This window comes from Adiantum capillus-veneris, chromosome 20 (assembly GCF_014529385.1).
Source record: "Adiantum capillus-veneris isolate H3 chromosome 20, ASM1452938v2, whole genome shotgun sequence".
NCBI lineage: Eukaryota > Viridiplantae > Streptophyta > Polypodiopsida > Polypodiales > Pteridaceae > Adiantum > Adiantum capillus-veneris.
Genome location: NC_140950.1, coordinates 32,165,474 through 32,190,719, shown reverse-complemented (window position 1 = coordinate 32,190,719; position 25,246 = coordinate 32,165,474). Strand labels below are relative to the sequence as shown.

At 44.9% G+C, this 25,246-nt stretch overlaps 1 protein-coding gene across 1 annotated transcript in view; it reads left to right on the top strand.

The window, feature by feature from the left end:
• The first annotated feature begins 4,371 nt into the window (after nucleotides 1-4,371).
• The window catches only part of LOC147432331 (uncharacterized), a 49,484-nt gene continuing 28,609 nt past the window's right edge, over nucleotides 4,372-25,246 (top strand). Inside the window, exon 1 of the mRNA XM_086491560.1 lies at nucleotides 4,372-4,777. Within this exon, the coding sequence (XP_086347686.1) occupies nucleotides 4,501-4,777 (277 nt within the window). The 5' untranslated portion in view covers nucleotides 4,372-4,500. The remainder of the gene's footprint in view (nucleotides 4,778-25,246) is intronic.

The window sequence follows — 25,246 nt, the reverse complement described above, 5'->3', positions numbered from 1 at the left end:
TTCCAATTTTCTGCGTTGCACTTCTGGCACCAAAGCATATGCCAAACAGCCAAAAACACACATGTGCTCAATAGAAGGCTTTCTATCATGCCATGCTTCATATGGAGTAATAGACTGCAAAGCTTTCGTAGGACACTTGTTAAGTACATAAGTGGCACACATGATGGCCTCAAGCCAAAGAGAATGCGGAAAAGCTTGACTTTTGACCATACATCGTGCCATTTCCGTCAGTGACCTTTTTTTCCTCTCAGCAACACCATTTTGCTGAGGTGTTTAAGGCACTGTACATTGGTGTTTTATCTCACGACTAGCCAGAAATGCATTAAATTCATGAGACATATACTCCCCCCCTCGGTTGGAATGGAGGGTGCCCATAATACATTTCGAGACATTTTTAGCCATAGCCAGAAATTGTTTGAAGCACATAAAAACAATTCACGATGTGAGGTAATGTGCTTTGTAGCACCATTGTGGAAATACCACATGTGTGAATCTGCAGCAAAACTGACAAGCATGCATCATGGACAGCAGGATTGTAAGTGCACTCTGCGCTAAAAGCCCATTCTGCATCAACATCAGCAACACAGTCTCCTTTCACAAAAGACTCAACAATGGCTGCATTTGTAGTGGAACCAGCATTTGCAGTGGAACCACCCTCTTTCTTCTTAGCCTCTTTGGCCTTCAACTTAGGACACGACTTGATCAAGTGATCATTGGCTTTACAATAATGGCAACGCATTTTCTTTTTGCCCTTTTCACCAGAATTTCCAAACGAATTGCTACCAGCAAAAGCATTAGGAACATAAATTTTTGCCACTCGCAGCAGAACCATAAGAAGTGGCTGCATTGCTGTTACCACCCTTTCTTTGAGAAGCAATAAAAGCCTGTTCAACTGCACGCTGTCTAGTCCTATTTTTTCTGGAAAGTGACTCTTGCAACAACAATGTGCATAATGCATCAAACTTGACAACTTCTGGATTTCCTTGGGTCATAAGTCTCCAAGTACTAGCAAAAGTCTGGTAAGAATCTGGTAAGGCATCAAGAATAGTATGCACAAGGGAACTGTTTGAAATAACTTCACCTGCAGAAATAAGTTGCTCATTGATATCCTTGACACTAGCAAGGAAGTGTCCATATCATCTTTCTCATGCATAATCTTCGACTCTAGCTCTTTACGCAGCAAAGCAATTTTAGCCTCATTGCGGCTTGCGTAAAGACCTGTTAGAATATCCCAAGCCTGTTTTGCAGATTTTGTTGAACGGATGTGAGGAACAATGGTGCACTTCACAGACAACCCAATCAATGCATGAGCCTGCGCATCCTTAACATCCCAACGAGCTTGTTCTACCGTAGGCAAAACAACTCTGACAATTGCAATCCTTGCAGCAAGACTTGCAACATCCTAAACATCGCCTACATCCTCAGAACCAGGACGTACATCAATGCCCTGCACAATGTTCCAGACACCCTTTGACACAAGAACATGTTGCATCATATAAGCCCACATAGGGTAGTTGTCCCCATCCAACCTGTCCTCAGCAGCAAACATCTTGAACACATCTGTGTTGTTGTTGTCAGCCATGGTAAATGCTGCACCTGATGTGAAAACTGCCCGAAAATAGGAGAAATGGAGCGGGAACAACCTGTGCTATATAGCACAAACCGTAGAAGACTATAAGGCACCTGTTATGCAGAAAACGGCACTGACAGAAATTCTGCACAAAATGACGAAATAGCGTGTGTAATACTGTCTGTAGTGGAAACGGAGGCCGAAATGAGCCCAAATAAAAATCCTGAGCAGACCGAGCTCTACGAGTTATCCCAAAATATTTGTCGACCTACGAACACTCCAAAGCTCATTGAAATTGGAGAAAGTGAGCAGGCGTGTGCTGTAGCAGCGGGCGACTAAGCCCGGGAGGACGTGACCTGCTCTGATACCAATTGTTGGAATTAGGGTTGCAGAGAAACACACACAGCTTGGAGGAGACGAAGGAAGCTCAAGGCACACAATAGAGAGAGTGTTACCAGTGTGCAATGGAAAGATAGATAGCCCTAGAGTGATGGGCATATATACAATGCACGGGGGAAAAAACCTCCTAAAGAGGGAAAAAATGCCCTGGCGGTCCTAGTGTGTTCACACATATCACTACACATGTATATGGTAACAATGAGCATGCCATTGAAGATTGGCTCTTGGTTGGATTTGCATCACAAAGTTGGTGTAGGCCTCCCTTCTCAAAAGCTTGGAGAAGATGATGAGATTTCCATTAAAGCTTGGAGAAGGAGAGAGAGTTCTTTTCTCCACACATGAGTTGTGTGAGTGTGTGTGTGTCAATGCCTTTGCAAAATCAGCCCCCCCTCTCTCTCTCTCTTGGTCGACCCCTCTTGCTATTTGCTCATGTTGGCATCCTATTGGCCCCTGCAGAGCTTAGCCAATGACAATCAAGAAGCATAAGTGATAGCCTTGTGACATGTGTCCCCCTTTCCCCTTTTGTGAGAGCTTCAGGTATTTAAATAATTCACCTAAACTCTCATTGGACCTTTTTGTCTTCTGGCCAATAAGAATCAGGCAAGCCATTGGGCTGTTGAATGCTCATTTCCTTGGTAGACTATCCGATACTCTTCTGGGGAGCTTAATTTCTATTGATTCTTTTATCAAGCATTTTTAAATTGATTAGACTAAATTTACTCTAGCCTAATTCTCATTGGTCCACCTGTATGGCCATCCAATAGGATTTGAGGGGAGGTTGGGGGCAATTAGCCTAGGAACGTGACATGTGTCGAGTATTCCCTTTGTGATAAAGGGAAGCCTTAGTGTGTGTGTGTGTGTGTGTGTGTGTTTCTCTCTCATCCCCTAAAAATTGGGCTCACCCCCTCCTTTCTAGGGATGTGGGAAGAATTTTTAGTCTTCCGCATGACCACCATCCAATTCCCCTACACTTTGGCCATTGGATAAAAGGTTTAATTTTTGGAACCTTAGCCTATGGAAGTCTTAATGGAGATGAACCTTAAGTCTTTTAAGCCCCATTGAAGCACATTGCTCTTTTGCACGCTATCCCCCTTTGGATCCCTCTTTTCTCTCCTTTGGATCCCTGACAGAGATCGGTCTGCAGCCTTACCAATATTCTAGCTTTTACTCTCCTGATACTTTCCCATATTAAATGATCAGTTTAGCATGAGAAATCATTTGGGAGTATTAGATATTAGTTTTTATGACATTGATTATGATTCGGAAGTTTTGATCCATACGCCTTTATCAACATCGACAACCAACCTATATCGGATCCCCTTTAGATAATTTTCATCAAATATGTCATGCAAATATATACTCCAAAATTCTAGAATTTCAAGATTCAATTTTATACTATCCCTATTTTTACTGTGCAGAACAGGCCAACAAGAGCCAGATTTTGCTGCTTAAGCAAGACAATCCAGCCATCAAACGCACATACACTGTCTACTCCATCACATGCCACCAAAACACACGCAAGTGCATAGGTATCACGAATAACTTCAAGAGAAGAAAGGCGAAACACACTCGACATCCACCTTCAAAGATGTGAGGCGACATTCTACGCTACCAACCATTTGATGATAACTTTTTTTTTTGAAATACTTTCCGTTTGTAGGAATTTACATGTATCATGTACACTAGAAAAAACATTCATCAGTAGACATAATAACACAACCTCGCTTGGATATAATGTTTTGCGAGCTCACCCCCTCACTGCACGTTCTTGAAACAAACAGGAAAGATTTAAGTTTTGTTTGCTATTGCCTCATTAAAAGTTGTCGTTCTGCTAACACAACATCCTCTTATTTCTCTCAATTATTGCCTCCACAATCCACTTCCAAATTTCATATCTAGTAGATCTCTTTATCGTTATAATACTTAGCAACTTTATTTAAACCACCAACATCTTCATTTTCTACATCAATCTTTACTTGCCTTAAAACTCAACTAACTCTCTTAGAAATCATCACTAGCAGGTGCGGTGCCGACAATTTTAAAATGTATATGCCTCTGAGTAGCCACTACGATTTTTGAAAAATAAAAAATCAGAGCCGACCTTGGCAGATGCGCAGAGAAGCAAGTGGCGCCATGAAGGTCCCGATTGTAGGTTACAACGTAGAAGGGGCGTGTATCCCGATTGCAACGTGCGGAGAAGAGAGAAGGGAAGCGTATGCGGAGGCAGCACGCGGAGCCGACGAGCATATGCGAAGATATGATGTGTTTTTTTTCTAATTATATAAAAGGCCCTATGGAGCCGATCAGTTGGGTGCTGAAGTGGTTACGGGAGAAGCAATAGGGTGTTTGTTGGATTGGTGGGGTGAATAACCCTTTTGTAAGGGTAGTGAAGCATTCACTTGAGAGGAGAGAAGTAATCTCAGAGAGCATCTCAGAATATGGTGTTTGTTTAATCATTTCATTGCTATTAGGAAGCAACTGAGCAGGCAGCGAGACGCATACACGACGACTGCTACGCGAAGTTTCTTGGGATGGCCGATCGACCTCACATTCGTTACTCGGCGCTGTCGACGGAGCAGCAGCCGCATCAGCGTGCAGATCGACGGCATAGACTGGAGGACGATCTACGTTACAAATACGATCCCTTCAACCGCGTCCCCTGGAAGTCCATTGCGCTTGCCATCTTCTTACTTTCCTTTGGCACGCTGTGCCTGGTGTTCTCCTACCTCATCTTCTCTGGCCACATGGGTGGCGACTCCACGCAGGTTTATGGCTTCCTTACCATCGGACTTCTTGTCTTCATTCCAGGTAACACACAACTTCATCTTTATTTTATGTACCTTCAGCACAAAATGAGAGAATGAGAATGAGAGAGAGAGAGAGAGAGAGAGAGAGAGAGAGAGAGAGAGAGAGAGAGAGAAAAGAAGAAGAAGAAGAGTATTTTAACGTCGTAGGAAACTATCCCAAGAGACCTTAAAGATCTATCCTACGAGGAGAATTGAACTGAAGACTTGTTATTCAAGAGGGAAATGGCATAACCAATCTACCACACTTGGGTGATAGAAAGGTAGAGACCTTAAAGATCTATCTCACGAGGAGAACTCAAGACTTGTTATTCAAGAGGGAAATGGCATAACCAATCTACCACACTTGGGTGATAGAAAGGTTATACCATTTTCCTCTTTTTATTAGCGCGCGCGTACACACACATCCACCCCCGAGAAGAAGAGTATTTTAACGTTGTAGGAAACTATCCCAAGAGACCTTAAAGATCTATCCGACGAGGAGAGTTGAACTCAAGACTTGTTATTCAAGAGGGAAATGGCATAACCAATCTACCACACTTGGGTGATAGAAAGGTTATACCATTTTCCTCTTTTTATTAGCACGCGCGTACACACACACCCACCCCCGAGAAGAAGAGTATTTTAACGTCGTAGGAAACTATCCCAAGAGACCTTAAAGATCTATCCGACGAGGAGAGTTGAACTCAAGACTTGTTATTCAAGAGGGAAATGGCATAACCAATCTACCACACTTGGTTGATAGAAAGGTTATACCATTTTCCTCTTTTTATTAGCGCGTGCGTGCACACACACCCGAGAGAGAGAGAGAGAGAGAGAGAGAGAGAGAGAGAGAGAGAGAGAGAGAGAGAGAGAGAGAGAGAAGGAGAAGGAGAAGGAGAAGGAGAAGGAGAAGGAGAAGGAGAAGAAGAAGAAGAAGAAGAAGAAGAAGAGATTTTTAACGTCGTAGGAAACTGTCCCAAGAGACCTTAAAGATCTAGCGGACGAGGAGAGTTGAACGAGGAGAGTTGAACTCAAGACCTGTCATTCAAGAGGGAAATGGCATAACCAATCTACCACACTTGGGTAATAGAAAGGTTATACCATTTTCAGAGAGAGAGAGAGAGAGAGAGAGAGAGAGAGAGAGAGAGAGAACGAGAGAGGGTTAGACTATCTACTTTTTTGTCTGGGCTAGTGGTGCTCTCATAAATTGGCACAAGTCCTTTGGCATTATGGTGGTTGAGGATAATTGCCACCGTGTCCTAGCTTTGGTCAGCCGTGTCATTATTTGGAATTACATTTTGCCATTGATGTATCTCTTACTACCTAGGCATTAGAACGATACTTCTATGGACCCATATCTAAGATCTTAGATTGATGTGTCTCTTGTGGATACCTTCTTCGCATCTAGGGTCCTCAATTGCACCTCCAAAGCTTTGCTTCATCAGAGAGTCTATCATATACGAAAGCAAGTCCGTTTTAATTCATCTTCACATCCTTGATTAACTCAATGTGGTTGATTGTCACGTACACATGGCTCTGTGTGCCACATGGACGTGCTTCATCGACTTCTAGAGCCAATTTGTAATTATCTTTGGAAAGGAGTGTCTAGAATCACAGGAGGATTAGTATTGGCAATTTTGTGAGCCTGTTTGCAGGACTTGCATGTCCGGACGAGTCCATTAGATTAGATTTTCAGTTTTGTAACCCTCTTGCATGAATGGTTTGTACAAGCGTTTTGACAGATGTTGTTACACTATAGTGGGTATTTGGCATGATGTGCGTGTAGTTTTAGGTTAGAGGAATCCAACGAGCCATTTCCCGCGTCAATCGGATTCCTGGGTCGGCAGATGTGCGACAGTTTCACCCCGAAACTTCGTCTTGGTCAAGTTTATTAATAAGTCTTTTTTATAATAAACTGTGTCACGTGACACATCTAACCCTGTGTACGTGGACAAGCTACAGCATGACCAGGGCTCAGTTCAGTCAAGTCAGTCTAGAATAGGAAGTGATCTGGCACTTTTGTGAGTCTGTTTGCAGACCATGCATGCATAGACACTTAGAGTAGATGCATATCCTCTGGTTGCACACAGCATGATCATCAGCATTATCATCAAAATCCATTAGGAGCATTTTCCAGTGCATTAGACCTATTTCCCTATTTTTGACATTTTTCACTTATTATTTTTAAGTGACTTTTGTTGGAAACTGGGTAGGGCAATTTTAGCAAGCAAGTATATAAAGAAACCTAGCGCTAGCACTTTCTGGCAGAAGAGGCAGCAGGAGCATCTCTCAACAGGCACCTTCTCAGCAGGACCCCCAACAGCATGGCCTAGCGTTTTTGCAACTCAGCATCAAGCTAGCGTTTTTGCAAGACGGATCAGCCTTGGCGATTTTGCATTGCAAGGAGCTTCGGCATTAGCAGACACAGCAGAACCACTTCACGAGAGCAGATCAGTCCTAGTGTTAGTGGATTTTCCTCAGCAGCAGAATTCAGCCCTAGCGTTTTTGGTTCAACCTGACATCTCGGCATTTTGCAGTTCCATCGCGACGAAACCTCAAGATACACCAGCGTTTTTAGTTTTCAACATTCAGTAACCGCAGTATAACCCTGAACCTCCCAGATCTCACCTTCCCGCAGCAGATCCTCGCTGCACGGTCAGATCCCACAAGGTTTGCAGATTCAGCTGGAAAATGCAGATTTCAGCACCTGCGTTTTCAGCACGTCGTCGTTGCATTGTCGCCATTGCCATCGCCATCGTCATTGACATAGAGTTAGAATTCGACAGATAAAGATTTGCAGATTCCAGCCATTAGCATTTTCAGATTTCAGCCCGACTCGTCGTCGTCCTCATCGTCATTGACCCTCGTCAGCACGTCCAAAGCATTGTAGAGATTTGTGCAATCATAAGTAGACCGCTCTCGCTATAGAGAGTGGGGCCTTTGGAGGAGGGTTTTACAACGTCTCTGGTGTCGTATTCTCTTCTCTATCTCTCAGTTTCATGCACCTTCACGCACAGTGTCCATTCACTTTGTTGGTGTCCATTGCACTCTCTCATTAGAGAACGGAAGGCTCTCCCTTCCATAAGTAAAAGGAACCTTGAGCACAATTCGGAGCACTCATCTTGAGCAAAGTTCAACATTCACTTCCACTGCACCTAACATTGGTATCAGAGCTTTGACATTGTTCTGTATCACTCAAGGAAAGAACCACATAATTTTTTTTTGCTTGTTGAGGTCGCACGAACCCAAGTTCACTTGGACGTGTCGATTTCTAATCGTGTTTTTGAAGAGTGATAGGAAACCAAAGAAAGAAGGGCTTGTCCAGCCTCCCCTTGTGCCTCTTTTCACTCATTGAGAGCGGACCGTGCACTTAGCGGCAGGCCACTCGACGTGAGGTGGGAAAAAGCAACCTTGGTGTGAGCGCAAGGCCGCCAAGGGGTGCGCCCGCGGAAAAGAGCAGAACTCGGATGAAGAGAAGATCCTTCTCTAACACAGATTGCAAGCGAAAGAAGAACCTCAAGAACCTCAAGACCCTCAAGACGCCTAAGAACCAAGACCACCAAGAACCCAAGTTCCTTGTGAACTTAAGAACCCAAGACCACAAGAACCCACGACTTCAAAGGATGGTCATCACTCGAAGTGGAATGGATATTTCGCTTGGAGGTGATGAGCATGGGAGAGACGAAGAAGAGTTTTTCCCACCAGGAGGTTTTTCCGACCCTCCCCCTTTCCCATCTACACAAAGGATTGCACTAACTCCTATGAAGGAGTTGCCGCAGTTGTTTCTGGACAGGAAGTTAGAATCCGAAGAAAGAAAGTAGCCATAGATCGTGACTACGAAGAAACAGTGGCAGCCATAGAGCGTAAGTACCGCTTGGAAGCTAAAGTAAGAAAAGCAGAAAGAAAGGCCGACTTGGAGCGTGAGCAAGCACGCTTGGCGGCCGAACAGAGTGCCTGACACATGAAAGAGATGTTGCGACTCTTTTCTCAAGTGCAGGCACAGATGCAAGAGATTCGGGAAAAGGAGACTCTCAGTCTCTTCTTCTCCAAAGCACGATACACAGGATTGCATGATGATAAGCATGATGAATTGCATGATAATGATGAGCATGATGATTTGGATGATAAGAATAAGCATGATGATTTATGTGATCATCAAGATGTGATTTCTCACGAGCATGATGATTTGTATGACCACGATGTGATTGTTCACAAGAATGATGGGTTAGTTGATACTGTTTCTAGTGAAGCTAACCTCATTGCAGCTTCGATCAATCACGAAGAACCGATCTTACCTCTTGAGTCAAGGTCCAAAGAACCCCCTCAAGAAGAACCGATCTTGGCTCTCAAGCTTAGGTCCAAAGAACCCTTACAAGAAGTACTATGTGTTCAAATGATTCGTCAACACGCATTGTTCGAGTGTTTCATTCGTGATCGTTTCTTGTATTTTAGTCAACGTCTTTGTGTGATCCCTTTTCCTAAGCATGACATATTGTACGTTGAGCACGATTCATTCATGAATGAGCACGGATGTATGCGGATTTCTCATGAAAAGCTGAAAAGTATGCATTCAAGGAAGTCACATTCCCTGTCTCTTCCTTGGCACGACACAGTTGTATAAAGAGCACAAGAAAGTATGAGCACCAAGCATGGGAATTTCCGTTGTGAATTGCCACAGTTGATTGATTTAGATCAACAAGACAAGATTCTATCTCATTGTTTGCGTGTGTGTGGTGAACGGTTTGGCACTCCGCCTATTTGTTCATCTACATTGCATGCACAGTCTTTTAGGAAGACGAGCTTTTTTCTAGTCACCTTACATGGAATAGGTATGTTCATGTTTTTGTGTTGGAAGTGGTTTGAGGAATTTTCAGCCTCGGAGATTCTTGAAGAAGGAAGAAGCATGACTCTAGACGAAGTTGAAGCTTCGAAGGAGCCATAGAAGACTTTGTGTCGCTTTTGGCGCGGCCCAAAGAAGCAGGCAATGCAGACCTTTATGAAGTTCAAGTATCACACGACCCACACCTCAGAGTGGGCCGGCGAAGAGTCCTTTCGAGGATTCCGGATGTTGTTGGCGATCTCCCTCGACGCCATACAGTTTGGTACCAGCACCTCACTTTGAAAAGGAGGGGATGTCACGTGACACATCTAACCCTATGTGTACGTGGACAAGCTACAACATGACCAGGGTTCAGTCAGTCAAGTCAGTCTAGAATAGGAAGTGATCTGGCACTTTTGTAAGTCTATTCGCAGATCGTGCATGCCTAGACACTTAGAATAGATGCTTATCCTCTGGTTGCACATAGCATGATCATCAGCATTACCATCAGAATCCATCAGGAGCATTTTCTAGTGCATTAGACCTATTTCCCTATTTTTGACATTTTTCACTTATTATTTTTAAGTGACTTTTGTTGGAAACTGGGTAGGGCAATTTTAGCAAGCAAGTATATAAAGAAACTTAGCGCTAGCACTTTCTGGCAGAAGACGCAGCAGGAGCATCGCTCAACAGGCACCTTCTCAGGAGGACCCCCAACAGCATGGCCTAGCGTTTTTGCAACTCAGCATCAAGCTAGCGTTTTTGCAAGACAGATCAGTCTTGGCGATTTTGCGTTGCAGAGGAGCTTCGGCATTAGCAGACATAACAGAACCACTTCACGACAGCAGATCAGCCCTAGCGTTAGTGGATTTTCCCCAGCAGCAGAATTCAGCCCTAACGTTTTTGGTTCAGCCTGACATCTCGGCATTTTGCAGTTCCATCGCGACGAAACCTCAAGATACACCAGCGTTTTTCAGTTTTCAGCATTCAGTAACCGCAGTAGAACCCCGAACCTCACAGATCTCACCTTCTCGCAGCAAATCCTCGTTGCACGGTCAGATCTCGCAAGGTTTGCAGATTCAGCCGGAAAACGCAGATTTCAGCATCTGCGTTTTCAGCACGTCGTCGTTGCATCATCGTCCTCGCCATCGTCACCGACATAGAGTCAGAATTCAGCAGATAAAGATTTGCAGATTCCAGCCATTAGCATTTTCAGATTTCAGCCCTTCTCGTCGTCGTCCTCATTGTTGTCGACATCGTCGGCAAGTCCAAAGCATTGTAGAGATTTGTGCAATCATAAGTAGACCGCTCTCGCCATCGAGAGTGGAGCCCTTGGAGGAGGGTTTTACAACGTCTCTGGTGTCGTATTCTCTTCTCTATATCTCAGTCTCATGCACCTTCACGCACACTTTGTTGGTGTCCATTGCACTCTCTCCCTTTCATAAGTAAAAGGAACCTTGAGCACAGTTCGGAGCACTCATCTTGAGCAAAGTTCAACATTCACTTCCACTGTACCTAACACTTTGACAGAGGTTTTACCCTACCTAAGTCCTAAAAAGTTCTTAAGCATTATAATCCACCTATAAAGGGAGTATAATACAGAGTTACCGGGGAACGGAGGTTTGGGGCCTTGGAACGCCGGAACGGCGTTCCGGCTGGCCAGAAATTTTTGGAACACCCCGGAACGGACAGGCGTTCCGGCGGGATGCTGTGACCGGAACGGATTGGAACAGGCATGAACGGCTGGAACGTTCCCAACGGCCAAAAGCGGCAGTTTTTCAATTTTAAAAAAATGGCTGTTTGGGGCAGCCAACGGCCATTTACAGCCAGCCAAAGCTTATATAAATCCCCCTCTTCCCCCATTCTTCACAAATGCATCAAGGCCCTCTCTCCCTTGCTCTCAACTCTCAAGCCATAGGGCCTCAAGGCTCAAGCTCTCAACCTCTCTCTCTCTCGGGCTAACCCTCAAGGCTCAAGGCTCAAGCTCTCTTTCTTTCAGTCTCAACTTTCAAGAGGTGAAGCCTCTCTCTCAAGCTCTCTATCTCAACTTCTCAAGCTCTCACGAAATCAACCGGCAAGCCTCTCTCTCTCAAGCCCTCTCAAGCTCTCTCTCTCTCTCAAACCCTCAAAGATCAAGCTCTCTCTCTCTCTCTCTCTCTTTCACGGATAATCCATGGCCTCTTCTTGTTGTACAACCCCCTCCGTTCATGCGGGCAACACTCAAAAGGCGAAGGAATGGTCGTGGTGGGATGAAGTGACCTCGGAGGGCACCTTGTCGGCGGCGGGAGGTTCTCGTGCATGGGCATGCAAGCTATGCTCTTACACGCGGAAGGGGGGCATGACAAAGTGAGGACACACTTTCTTCGAGTGTTGGGACATGAGGTGAGATTTTGCACCAATGTAACCATCGAGAAGAGGAAGAAGCTCGAGGAAAAGGATCGGCAATTCAACCATAAAGCCAAGCCCGCATGCAAAGGTATCGACCCAAAGACTCATTTTCCCTTCTTCCTCTCTACCCGGTTTAGGTGCCGGTGGATCTCATCGGGTCCGATTCGTCGCCAAAGGACCCTTGCCACCTCTTGGGACCCAAAGAAGAAGGAAGAGGTGGATGCGGCCGCGGCACGATTACGACCATATCCCATTTGTCGCGGCGAGGCATGTTTTATGATTTATGAGCCTTCTCTCTCATTTCTTCCATTATCGTCGTTTCCGCCTTTTTGATACTAAGTTACTAACCTCTTCTATGTTTGATCGAAATAGGTCGAGTATTGGAAAGTCATGGTGCAATGGATAGGAGAGTATGGCACCGGCTATGTGCCGCCATCTTCAGAGGCTCTCCGAACCACTTTGCTTGATCGAGAGAAGGCTATTGTGGAGCAAGCAACACTCAACATTCTCTTAACCTGTAGCAGCTCTACCTTGATCAAGGGATATGGTAGTGATTGTTGATGCCATTGTGCATTGATTTGGTTGGAAGTGAGTTGAGTAACGTTGACTGAATGGAGAACTCTCAACTCCCAATCCATTGCTGCTTTCCATTGTTCATCTGTCTCTCGAGCAACCTGCTCCTTAAGTGCATCTTCTTCAGCTTTTGACAGCTGGACCATTGGCACTTGATCAATATCTGTTATTGGTACCTGAAAGTCTTCTTTTTCTCCTAGCCCTTCTGCTGACTGTGTTTCCATCTCAGCGAAAGAAACTGCATTTGTGGGCAAAACATGGCGTTTCCCTCATTGTCGACGGATGGAACGATAGAAGGAAGAGACCTATCCATGGTCTCGTCACACTCGAGTGGAGAGATGTACTTTGTGGCATTGTGCACTCTCATGATGCCACCGAGAGTGGCAAGTCCGCCGATGTCCTCTCTGCAGAGTGGACAGTGGCCATAGAATCGATTGATGAGCAACACGTGGTGGCATTTGTCACAGATGGGGAGGCATCAAACAGGACAGCAACAACTATTATAGGGAGCCACTATCCACATGTGACAGTGTGCTTTTGCATGGCACACTGCTTGAACAACCTTCTAAAAGACATCGGCACGCTAGATTGGATCGCTCCACTCATTGCTGATGCAGTGAAGATTGTTACTTTCATCAACAATCACAACTTGGTTCGGAGTGAGTACCTCAAGAGGTCGGGCGGTAAAGTGCTTCTAAAGTATTCAGACACTTGCTTCGCATTCACCTTTCTTCTTGTGTGCAGGCTGTTTGAATGACTACTACTCTTGCAATTATTTGAGAGCTCTAATCTGTAATTATATATGTTATTGACAATTGTGTATGTGCATTGTGTTTGCTCAATGTTGTGTATGTGCTATGTACTCTGGGCGCCGCACATCCCAATCAAGTCAATTGTCATAATAAGGTTGAATGGTCTTTGAATCGTGTTTTGTGTGGGTATTAGAGTCAAAGGACTCTAGTACTACTTGTATTCAAACACAACGCTAAAAAAAACAATATTTGGGTGTTTTTTAGCCTCCCGTTCCGCCCCGTTCCCGTTCTGGGGCCATTCCCGTTCCCCCGTTCCGCAGGGAGGCCCGTCGCCGTTCCCGTTCCGTGCTCCGAGTAACTCTGGCATAATAGCCCGTGCTCTCGACATGGAAGCGTAGCGCCAGATTGGAGAGAGCTCATTTGCCAGCGTTTTCTCTCTCATCTCTCTAGTGTTTTTGGTCTTCATCGTAGATCAGCCTCAGCGCATCATTTGGCGACAGTTCAGCCCAACGTTTTTAGATCTTAACCCTTTCCCTTGTCCGTTGCAGCCCGGTACTTTGGTAGCTCATTGAGTCTCTTCACGGCCATTCCCTCGCCACATCGGATGCGCCCATTGCTATTTGTCATTGGCATCATCATCATCTGCGTCTTCAGCTCTGCTTTGCACGACAAATCTACTGCGTTTTGCGTGCTAGATCTGCACTTTTGCAGTCAACTTTAAGCCTTTGATTCTTTTCACATCGGGAGCGCAAATCAGCCCCAGGTCTACCCCTTGGTGGCCATCAGCAACCCCTCATCGAGACGGATCCAAAGGTGCATCAATCAGCCCCGGAGGTGCTTCATTTTGAAGAGTTACCGCGGGGACATTCCCCATTTGAGTTAGTAGAGTGTGCATTTGAGGTATTGCATGTGTGTACATTCTATTTACACAACAAAAGCAATTACCACATTGGCAATGGTGTGGAGAGCCCTTGAGAGGGTTGGTTGGGACCTTATCGGGCGTCATTCTCCTCCTCTACACATCTCTACCTCGTTCTCTCTCTCTCTACACATCTCTACCTCTCATTCTCTCTCTAAATGGAATCATCATTCGTGCTAAGTAGCACACATTCAAGCAAGGAAAGAAGTAAAGATTTGTGGAAGTGTAAAGTCTAGATCTTGTCACCATTACGATTCTGCTGCACCTAACATTGATCACTGATGGAGTACCATAGAAGATAATGAACGATTGGGTCCTAGCATTGCCGCGCAGGAGGAGTAGGCATCTTGATTAGCTTGTGTACAACTCCAGTGCACAAATTAAACAAATCTCTCCAAGCAGCAGGAACTGCGGCATTTTCATTTTCATCATCCTCAATGGCTGGTTTCTAACATCAATCTTCGCTTGATTGACTCCATTGAATCTGAAGTGAACTCGGGCATGTGAAAAGGCTAAAACCGAGAGCGATGAAGAGGGTACTCCAAATCAGCCCACAAAGCAGCAAATATGTCCCAAACAAGTGAAAACCAGCAACAACCAGCCATACACTCCTCTGTGTCGCGAACAATCAGCACCTGGAACAACTTGACGAATGATCCGATCCTGAAGTAGCCCATAGTTATGATACCATGTCAAAAGTGGCAGCAGAAAAGACGAATCAAAAGTAAGCGGCGCAACAAACAAGCGATGACAGTCCTTTGACACCACGTGCCAACTAAAAAGAATAAACTAGATCGGACTTTTAGCACTTCAAAACAACTAGAGAGAGAGAGAGAGAGAGAGAGAGAGAGAGAGAGAGAGAGAGAGAGAGAGAGAGAGGGAGATTTCGACTCCGAGAGCACTGGCCCTAAACCTTGGTGCCTCCTTCAGTATTTCTTTTGCATTGGTTCACAAAGGTACAACTGCTAGGGGACTTGGTCTTTGCTTCCACATGCCTGGAATGCCATAGGGAGTCCCCCAAGGCTCTTATTGAAGGGCCCTTGGCTCAAAAGCAACTTGCCATGAAAAGCTTGCCTCAAAGGCATCTGATATGAAAAGCTCATGCCCACAGGTTGCTTCCATAAAATGTGGCAGATCCGTACAATTGCCACGTCAGCATGTTGTCCGCAATTTTCGAGATTTTCGTACGTCACGTCAGCAGTTTCTAGGGTTTGCTTTGGTTTGGCCAGGTTGTCCATGTTTGGGTGAGGTAAGTTCCCTAAGCTTCCCTAGGGGTTGCCACGTCACCAACTCGTGACATACCCCTTGTTGAAGGAAGAGTAATTATTCGCGATTAGACGTGCAAAACTTGATGCGATTCTTTAGGAGACAATGCCTATATACACACATGCCAAAGCCCATCATTACATAGCTTCTCTAGCATGTAGTACACCATACAAGTTCCACAATCAGATTTTCATCCAATCATCTAATCCACATCAGAGCTCTTGATATTCCGGCGTAGCAATGTTAGCCATTACGCTCAGACCGTGTTGGTGCTATCAAGGGGTGTCTCGATGCACTAATATCACATACATAGGCAATCTCTTCCAATTTGGAACTATTGATGCACCAGATTCATATGCCTCACAAAATGCTTTGTGGAGTTCACGTATAACATAAAGACATCCAGTTTCAAACAAACGCTCCCTAGACGGAAGTCTATAGGCTATATACAACCAAACGCTCCCGAGACCGCAACTTGCGTCGTTTAGAGGTTTTCAATTACAACTAAACGCTCCCTAGACCGCAACTTGTGTCGTTTAGAGGTCCCATGCATAACTAGACGCTCCCCAGACAATAGTCTATGTCGTCCAGATATTTTCAAACAACATTGAAACGGGCCTTAAAACCAGAATCAAACAGATTCAATTGGTACCAAGAGCAGTTTAGAATAGATAAAATCTATTCCACACAATTTTCAAACAGTATTCTCCATTGTTTCAAAAATATATAAATATGAAGTAAAACTAACTTTATCGAAGGACGACTGGCTTGTCATCCTGGATCAAAGTGATGGTTCTATTGCGGAACAAAATGGTAGCATCGTTTTTGTCGTGCCAAGGTCTGCCCAATAGAGCGTCGCAATGCCCTAACTTCGTCTACCTTGTCATGGTATCCTTGAATGGTGACAAGAAGGGCACCAATAAGTGGGACGACTACATCGGTATCTCCTATAGCTAGCTCAGTCTCAATGCCTTCAACAAACTGGTTGTACTCAAAGTGTCACGTGTACATCTAACCCCGTGTGCATGTGGACAAGCTACTTCCTACTTCTAGGGTTTAGGAACCCTTGTAAGCGTGTACGTAGGATGGGCATGTCCAAACATTTTAGAGTAGTTGCATATGATTGCACATGAGCACATCCACTGTCTGCTAGGTGTAGACACTGGGGAGTGTTCACATAGTCTAGTATAGTAACAAGCCTGGATAGTTTTACTACATAGGAAGTGCCTCTTATTAGTAGTTCATCAACTTATTATTAAGTGACATTTATCCAGCACTTGTTTTTGTCCTTTTTTTGGGTTATCTGGGCGCCTTATTTAGGAGAGCTTTCTCTACAACAAATGCAAGAAGTTACCCGCAAAGCTTTGCAAAGGGACCGTATTGTATGTTTTTGCCTTTTTTTTTTTAAACATACGAATTTTATGTACCTAATAACTCAATCCATTAGGTACTACGTATAAGACAGACCGAATACGTACCGTACCTTACGTACCTTTCGACCTTGCTTGGGTGTGTGAGACTATATGGCCGAGGTAGTGTATCTCAATGAGAAAGAACTCACTCTTCTTTGTATTCACATGCAACTCATGCTTTTGCCATTCTTGAAACACTATGTCCAAGTGCTTCCGATGTTCCTCCTTAGTCTTTGAAAAGACGAGTATGCCATCAAAGAACACTCTTGTAAAAGCTCGGTGTTGGCTGAAAATTTGATTCATCATTCAATTGAATGTGGCAAGAGCATTGGTCAAGCCGAACGGCATTACTAAAAATTCATAAAGTCCAAAGGTTGTGCGAAAGGTAGTCTTATGGACATCCTCAAGGGCTATGTGTATCTGATGATACCGGCTCTTTAAGTCAATGTGACCAAAGATGCTTGCACCTTGTAATTTATCGCGAATATCATCAATCCGAGGAATCGGAAAGCGATTCTTGATACTGATCTTGTTTAGAGATTGATAGTCTATACACATTGGAAAGGTGCCGTCTTTCTTTTATACCAGTAAGACTGGAGAGCTGTAAGGCGAAGTACTTGGTCGTACTAGACCTTTTTCCAGAAGCTCGTTAACTTGCTTCAAAATTTCCTCTTGCTGAGCAAGACTAACCTTGTAAGGGGGTTGATTCGGGGGAGAGCTACCTTGTACGAGATCAATACGATGATCTACCGGACGTTCTGGAGGTAGCTTGTCCGGTAGGGTATCCATGAAACAATCTTTATACTTTTCAAAAAATTGAAAACGTTTAATTTCCAAACTAGAGAGTGAACCCTCATTAGTTTTATCTTTTTCACGTGTGAAAATCAAGTAATCAGAAACACACTTCTTTATTTTCTTTTTAATGGAGATATGGCTTACAATAGGGAATAGCCAATCCCCTGCATCATCAAAATTTTTGATGTTCTTGCCCTCATGCTCAAAGGCGAGGGTCTTTTCTACATAAGCTGGGACCGGTTGCATGTTGCATATGGTAGTGCCATGGCATACCCAAGATGATATCACATCCCTCGATGGGTTCCATAAAAAACCAGTCGCGGTCCTTGTACTCGCCAATTTGAAGATTGAGCTTTCCTTGCATGGGAGTTGCATTGGTAGTCAACTTTTCAAATGCGGATCCAGAGGTGACCGGAGTTTTAAGCTGAGCGGGTGTGAGGCCCAAGCGTTCTGTAGTTTCCAGCTGTCGATCCTGGGTCGTAGAGGATCAACACCCGCTGGTTATTCAAGGATCCCCAACCTTTAAGGAGCTGACGCTTCCCTTTTTCGATTCCTGAATTCCCTTGCACATCAGGAATGGAATTCAAGCTTCGTGGAGCGGTTTCTTCTTCGATTTGTCCCTTCTTCGAAGATGCTTGTTCTTGCTGTGAACAGGGCAGTTGGGCTTCATGTGTCCTTTCTCACCATGGTAGAAGCACCTTCCTTGCTCTTTGAAGGTCTGTACTTGGTTCGGCATGAGATACTTGAGCCGTTTTCCGGTACTCTCTAGCTTCTTAGGCTGATCTGGGTTCTTTGGGGGACGCTTTTTACCTCGGTCGCCATGGTAATCATAAACCGCTCTATGTTCCATCCGTCTGGGGGTACTAGTGGAATGTAGATCCTTAGCAATGATTGCCGACTCCATCATCTGCTGAAGGGTGTCATGTGGATACACCTTCATACTCTTCCGAAGGGGTGGTTGAAGGGCTTGCTTCGAACTTTCGCATCTTTTTCTCGTCGGAAATCTTCATGAAAGGCGTAACTTTCAAAAGAACCGACCAAAACTTGTCAACATAAGCCGTGGCTTTCTCATGTTCCTCTGGGCGAGCCAGTCCCATTCCTTCCGAATGTCCTTCTCGAAATCAGGCGGAGGAAATTGTTCATAAAATTCAGCTTTGAATTGAGCCCACGTTCTGGCTTGTGTACCTTCCAGAATTTTGACTAACCACCAGTTGCTTGCCCTCCTTGAGATGCATCCCAACATGACAACTTGGATTTTACGGTGAATTTCCCGTTGGCAAAAGCAACGTCAAACTTCCTGATGAAAGAGTGCCTTGGAGATATCTCTCCGCCCTGTGTAGTTGTCAAACTTCACATCCTTGTCATCAGATTTGAAAACCCGCATCTTGCGGTGACGTATGTGGTTATCCTTCTTGAACTGTGGCTTTTCTTTAGTATTACGTAGGGAAGTAGTAGGAGTTTTCTTCTTTGGAGAAGATTTAGATACTGTATGAGAAGTAGATGTAGTAGTATAGTTAGGAGAGTATGATGGAGAAGAGATAGAGACATTCTTGCTTTCGTTAAGCAAAGAAAGTTCTTTTTCTGGCTCTTGCTCTTGGAAGGCCGTTTGTCCTGATTCGGAGATCCTTTGTGCGCTTCGGCCCCTCGTTTCGCACCATCCTCCTGGAGGTTGCTTCCACTGGCAGGATTTTCCTGACGCACATCGGCATCTGTTCTTGCGGCTTCTTGATTCCGTCCAAAATCTTTTGAATAGCCGGCAACGAAATAAGTTGCGCAAATCCGCGAGTTGAACTCGCACTTGATGAAGTTTGTCTTCAGCGGTTCTTCGTCATGGTTCTTCCCGTTCCTTCCCGGAATCGTCCTTTGCATAGAAAGAGCGGAATCCGAGCTCTGATACCATTGTTACAAACGGGAGCGCACACAAATAATCAACAAGTTGAAAATAAATACTTTTTCAACTCAAAGAGAGATGAGGGAGAAGATCGACACAGTGTTTGGGACCAGAAGATCGGTTGGTCCCCCCCTCCCCCCCCCCCCCCCCCCCCAAAAAAAAAAGAGAAATTTTGTATGAGGGAGAATCTTTTCCACAAGCACAAGAACCGGAGTGACCCCAATCTATATCTTCGGACCCAATGGTCAATTCCTTCTCAAGTGGGAAATACCCGAGATGTGAGCTCTCAATTCTATCTCTATTTGTTCCTAGAGTGTGAAGCTCTACAGATAGTTCCCGATTTCGTTTCCGGAATCTCTGAGCATAGACCGAGGCATGCTTTGCTCCTCCTCCATGATGGAGTACCTGCAAAAGCACAAACACGAAACAACCCTCGTATAGCGAACTCTCGATTGATACGTGTTGCTCCGAGTACGGACTCCTCTGTACTGGCTTCGCTCGATCGCTTGCAAGTTCTCAGCCGGATGAACGCTTGCTGCTAGCACTGACACTTCTGCGCAACTAAGAGAGAGCAGGTTGCTTTTATAGGCTCTCGTACTCGGTAGGAATAGCCGGTGCGGAGCCGGCGGGAATAGGGAAGCTAGGTAGCGCAAGTGATAGGGGGGCCCTTGCGGCTGAATTTGGTGAGCAGAGAGAGGGATCGCATGATGTTATTCTCAGCCATACAGCTTCAGCGCTGTTTTTTTAAATTGGAGTTTGGTTTATTTTATGTGGGCGGCCGGTCACTTTTAAAAAAAAGGTAGGAACCTGGACAAAACTCAATAAAACCGAGTGAGCTGAAAATTGATGCTATGCAATCACACTCCAGGCGTCCCCGGATGCAGTTCTCAGGCATGGATGCAATGCAAACACATATTCTCATAGGAAAGCGTCCGCTTTTCCCGGAAAACACTTAAAATATTCTGCTTTTTAGAAAAAGCTTCTCCGAACCCATCTTTATTCTTGTGCTTGCCTCTTTATGCGTATTTCTTTTTCCAATCGGGGTTTCTTGCTAGACCAACGGAATATTCCCTTTCTGATGCTCCCGTTACCCATCACGTGACGTATCAAGAATTTCCGTTTCTCGGTCTCTCCTACCGAACTAACGGTACAACCCCTTCACGATGCTTAATGTCACCCATCATATGACGCATCAGAGTTGTCCGTTCTTGATGGCTTTTAATAATTCCCGTAGATGTAGAGTTTCTAACCTTGCGTTTCAAGTTTACACATTTTCAATATCCTAATTTCAATAAAAAGAAATTACTCAGAAAAATAAGAAAATAGTCCATTTAGCAACACTTTTCTTTGCTCCCTCTGGCTTCTTTTCTGGGTCTTTGGGCTGAAGGCCGCTTCCATGTGGAGGTTCCTGCCTCAGTAGTGAGAGCCTTCTGTTTTGTATGAAAGGTACTAAACTCCTCGTTGAACTGCTCCTATTTTGGGTTTGCGTTTTTTCAGAATTGTGGTAAGCCACCAGTTGGCTAGCATGGCGTAGTTTTGAGCACTTATGCAAAGGCCACCTCAAATTGTCGAATGAAAGCAAGAGCCTTCTTATCAACCCTCCTTCCATTATAGCATTCGAATTTAACATCTTTCAACTTTGAAGAACTTCTTCTTCTTGTGTTGTCGGGACCGCTTCTTGGAGATGGCTTTGGAATCTTTGTGAACTGAATTCTGTGTCGACTCTTTCTTTGATCTGCGTCTTGCTTTTCTGCTTCTGTTGGTTGATCTACAGCCTTGTTTGGGGGTAACTCAAGCTCCTTATTAGGAATGATATTATCCAAGTTCTTGATAAAAGAATAATTTGGCGAGTAGTTCAGTTAAGGGATTTCTTCTTTTTCGTGCTGTCGGGATGGGGACGGCCCCTTTAAGCTTTACATCAAGGATGTGAGTTTTGCCCGTATGCTGAGGGTGATCTTTTTGTTGCAAGACATCTAGCACTCCATGTATACGGAACATCCATGGGAATCCCAACAGCGCATCACACCCTTCCAGTGACAAGATATAAAATTCCTCTGTGTCCACATATGACTAAATATGCAGACGCAACTTTTCAATGATAGGCGTAACACACTCGGAGTGGCCAGGACATGCCAAGCTTGCCGCTGTTGTGTATCCCATCTCTTCAGCTTTGATGCCTAACTTGATGGCCAACTCTGGTGAGATCAAGTTCTCTTTAGCACCTGGATCAAAGAAGATAAGTATTGTTTGGTCTGTGACTTTACGCCACACTCTGCATAGCTCACTGGCATTTGAACTTGGCCTATCATCCACCATATCTAGCACTAGACTTGCAACCTGTCTTGTCCTCTTTGTCCTTTGATTTAATTGGCCTCCTTCTCTGGGGACAGTTTGCAACAAAATGGCCAGGCTGCTCGCATAACCGGGCCAACTGACTCAAAGGACAAAGATGAGAGGAACGGCAAGAAGCCTAAACCCACGGCAGGTCTAGTGCCGGATATGGTGGGTGATAGGCCAAGTTCAGATGCTACTGAGCTATGCAGAGCGTGGGGTAAAGTCAGAGATTGGACAACACTTATCTTCTTTGATCCAAGTGCTAAAGCAAACTTTATCTCACCAGTGTTGGCCATCAAGTTGGGCATCAAAGATGAAGAGATGGGGTACACAGCAGCGGCAAGGTTGGCATGTCCCGGCCACTCCAAGTGTGTTACGCCTATCATTGGAAAGCTGCGTCTGCATATTCATAAGATAATGATGTGGCAGTTGTACGGACAGCCCACAAAACACGTTGACATGCTGACGTGGCACCTATACGGATTTTCGCGTTTTATGTTGATGATGTGACAGTTGTACGGATTTTTGAAAATTACATTGGGTTGCTTTTGGGACCAAATGCTTTTAAGTTTGAAGCTTTTCATGTTTTTGCTTTCATTGCCCAAGGTCTTTAAATATGGGCTCATTCTCTTGCATGCTTCTGCGTGAAGGTGCAAGCAGGGATTGGAGTACGGGCGTTGTACTGAGTTGAAGCAATATAAAGAAATACCGAAAGTGGCGTCAAGGTTTGGGGCCAGTGCTCTCCTGGGGTGGAACTCTGCCACTCTCGTCTCGTGTCGTGCATCTCTTTCTATCTAGTTGTTATTTGAAGTGCTTAAAGTTGCTCAGTCTGTTCTTTTCCGTTGGCACGTAGTGCTCGTCTCGTGACATTGGTATCAAAGCTTTAGGCGTGTGCTTTTTAGAAAGCATACCGGTCCTACTAAAGAGCAGATAAAGCAAGGTGGCGCTTCCAAGTTTCAGAGGGAATTTTACTAAAGAATCTTTGTGCCCCGACCCAGGACTTATTAGCCACTCCCACCCTTACTCCATCGTGCATCGGGCGCGTTCCCGTCTTCATCGCTCTGTCTTACAATGTAACAGACTTTGGACACTCCAAGTCAAGAATCAACCGCAACAGCACCAAATAACCACTTCAAAACAATTCACAGATCACAATAGATTTGCACTGGCCCGGCGGAGTTCCGTGCCTAGAGATATTGGCCCCAAAGACTGGCGCCCCTTTCGGTATTTCTTTTTATATTAATTAGTTCAAAGTACAAGAGAGTGGGTCGGGATTCACTCTCAGACTCTGCGTCCAGATGCTCTGAGAAGTGAGGCCCTCACCACTAATTTAAAGGTTACAAGGGATGCCCAAAAGCAGAGCCCCAAAAGCTTGAAAGCAAAAGCAAATTCTCTCTCTCTCTCTCTCTCTCTCTCTCTCTCTCTCTCTCTCTCTCTCTCTCTCTCTCTCAATGAGAGTTAAAATAAAGCAATTCAACTCTCTCATCCAAAATCCTTGCGTAGCAAAAAGCTAGGATTTGTGTCGCTCATCATTAAATTTATTTAAATTTTTTTCCGCCTCCGTGATTCCAAAAATTAGGGTTTTTGGTAGAAATTAGGGTTTGCAGGAATTTTAGGGTTTCTGGCAGAAATTAGGGTTTTTGCTGTCTGCCACGTCATCACTTTGTGACATACCCCCCTCTTGAAAGCATTGTAATCGACCGCGATTAGGCCTGCAAAACCGACAAAAGCCATAAACCGTCTTAGCAGACACTGACTGTTAGTACCTACGTACTAGGAACACACATCTAGCACATGTACAAAATCGACAGTCACATCACATGACATTCAACATTCATTCGGATCTTAGACCATGATTTATCTGCAATGTAGCTAGCAACCACATCTAGGTCCAATCGGGACCTCATCGATGTTCGATTGACTAACCCCTATTGCAACCATGTCTATTCGAGATCAATCAGACCAAAATGTTGCAGTCATTTCGTCTATCAGTTCCTGCACTCAAAAGAAGTCAAGAACAAATCAGCATCATTATCAGGAATTCCATTTCATAAAGTCATCCAGCAGAATACTGTCAGCTCTCAGTATCCCTGAAGCTCAAAGAGACATCAGTGACTTTAGTATCAAAATCAAGGCATCTGTTGACAAACGAGCGGAGTAACTGTCACCAGCGTGTGACTACTATCTATCCTTTTTGTTGATTTCTTTCTTATTATCTATTTACTTTCACTTTTTGGAAACACCCCTCGGGAAATCTAACTGCCCTGCATTGCATAGCTAGTGTGGAACTGTCCAGAGGGAGTCTAGGCCTGAGGGCAAGAGAGCACTAAGGTTGGACAAGGACTATGGTTAGCCAAGTGGGGTCATTGACTAGCCAAAGTGGAATCCTTTGCTACAGAGGCTACATTTCAGTTCTGGATGTGGCCGCAGTGTACAAAGAGGGTCGGATGACCTAGAAAGATACAATGGCAGCATCTCCTAAAATTTAGGGAACTGCTATTTTGGGACCTGAAAATGTGTTGACGTCATTACCTCCGGAATGACAAAGGGAACATTTTCTTACTCTGCCGTGAAGTCAACTGGGCAACCGGTTGGGATATTTTTAGACGGCAACCCCGAAACGGGAAAATGCTTATAAATGTGCCAAGTGGCACCTTCTGGTGCACTTGCCTCATGCAACAAGAAGTGGCGCTGAATTTGAAGGAGGGAGAGCCTCATTTTCAGTTTTGTCACAGGTTAAGAGCTATGGAGTGCTTGCTTTCCCTCTTATGCACAATGCGGTGCCAGGAGTGATGCCCTGCACGCTACGCACTGCCCTCTCTCTCCCCTTTGGCAGTATGTTATGCCCCTCTAGTGGGCTCTTCATTTGACCAATGTACACTTGTGTGGGTTCATGCGCGATTGCCGAGGCAAGAGCCTCTTGCACAGGTACTGGATTAGCTAGCGGCTAATCCCCCCGCAGGTACAAGTGAATTCGGAGAGGTTTCACGCCAGAAATCTCGTCCGATTCAAAGGGCAAGTAGCCCTACAGGTGCGGGAGCTCGAGGACTTGCTACGGATGCGACCGGCACGTGAAACGGAGCCCAAAACAGTAAATTACAGCTTGCTGTGTATTTTTGCAGGTTTAGGGTTTTGGCCCTAAACGGACCCTAATACCCCCAGGAGGTTCGGGGACGCAAGGGGACCGCTGTACAGGTGATCTGGCGCAATTTCAGGGCTGAAAACAGAGAATTCAGCGTGCTGCAGATTCTCACCAGGTTTTGCAAAGTGCCCGTATGCGTCGGGAAAGTCAGTCAATGCGTGGGAATACTGGCTGTGAAGGGTTCTAGTATAGTTATGCTG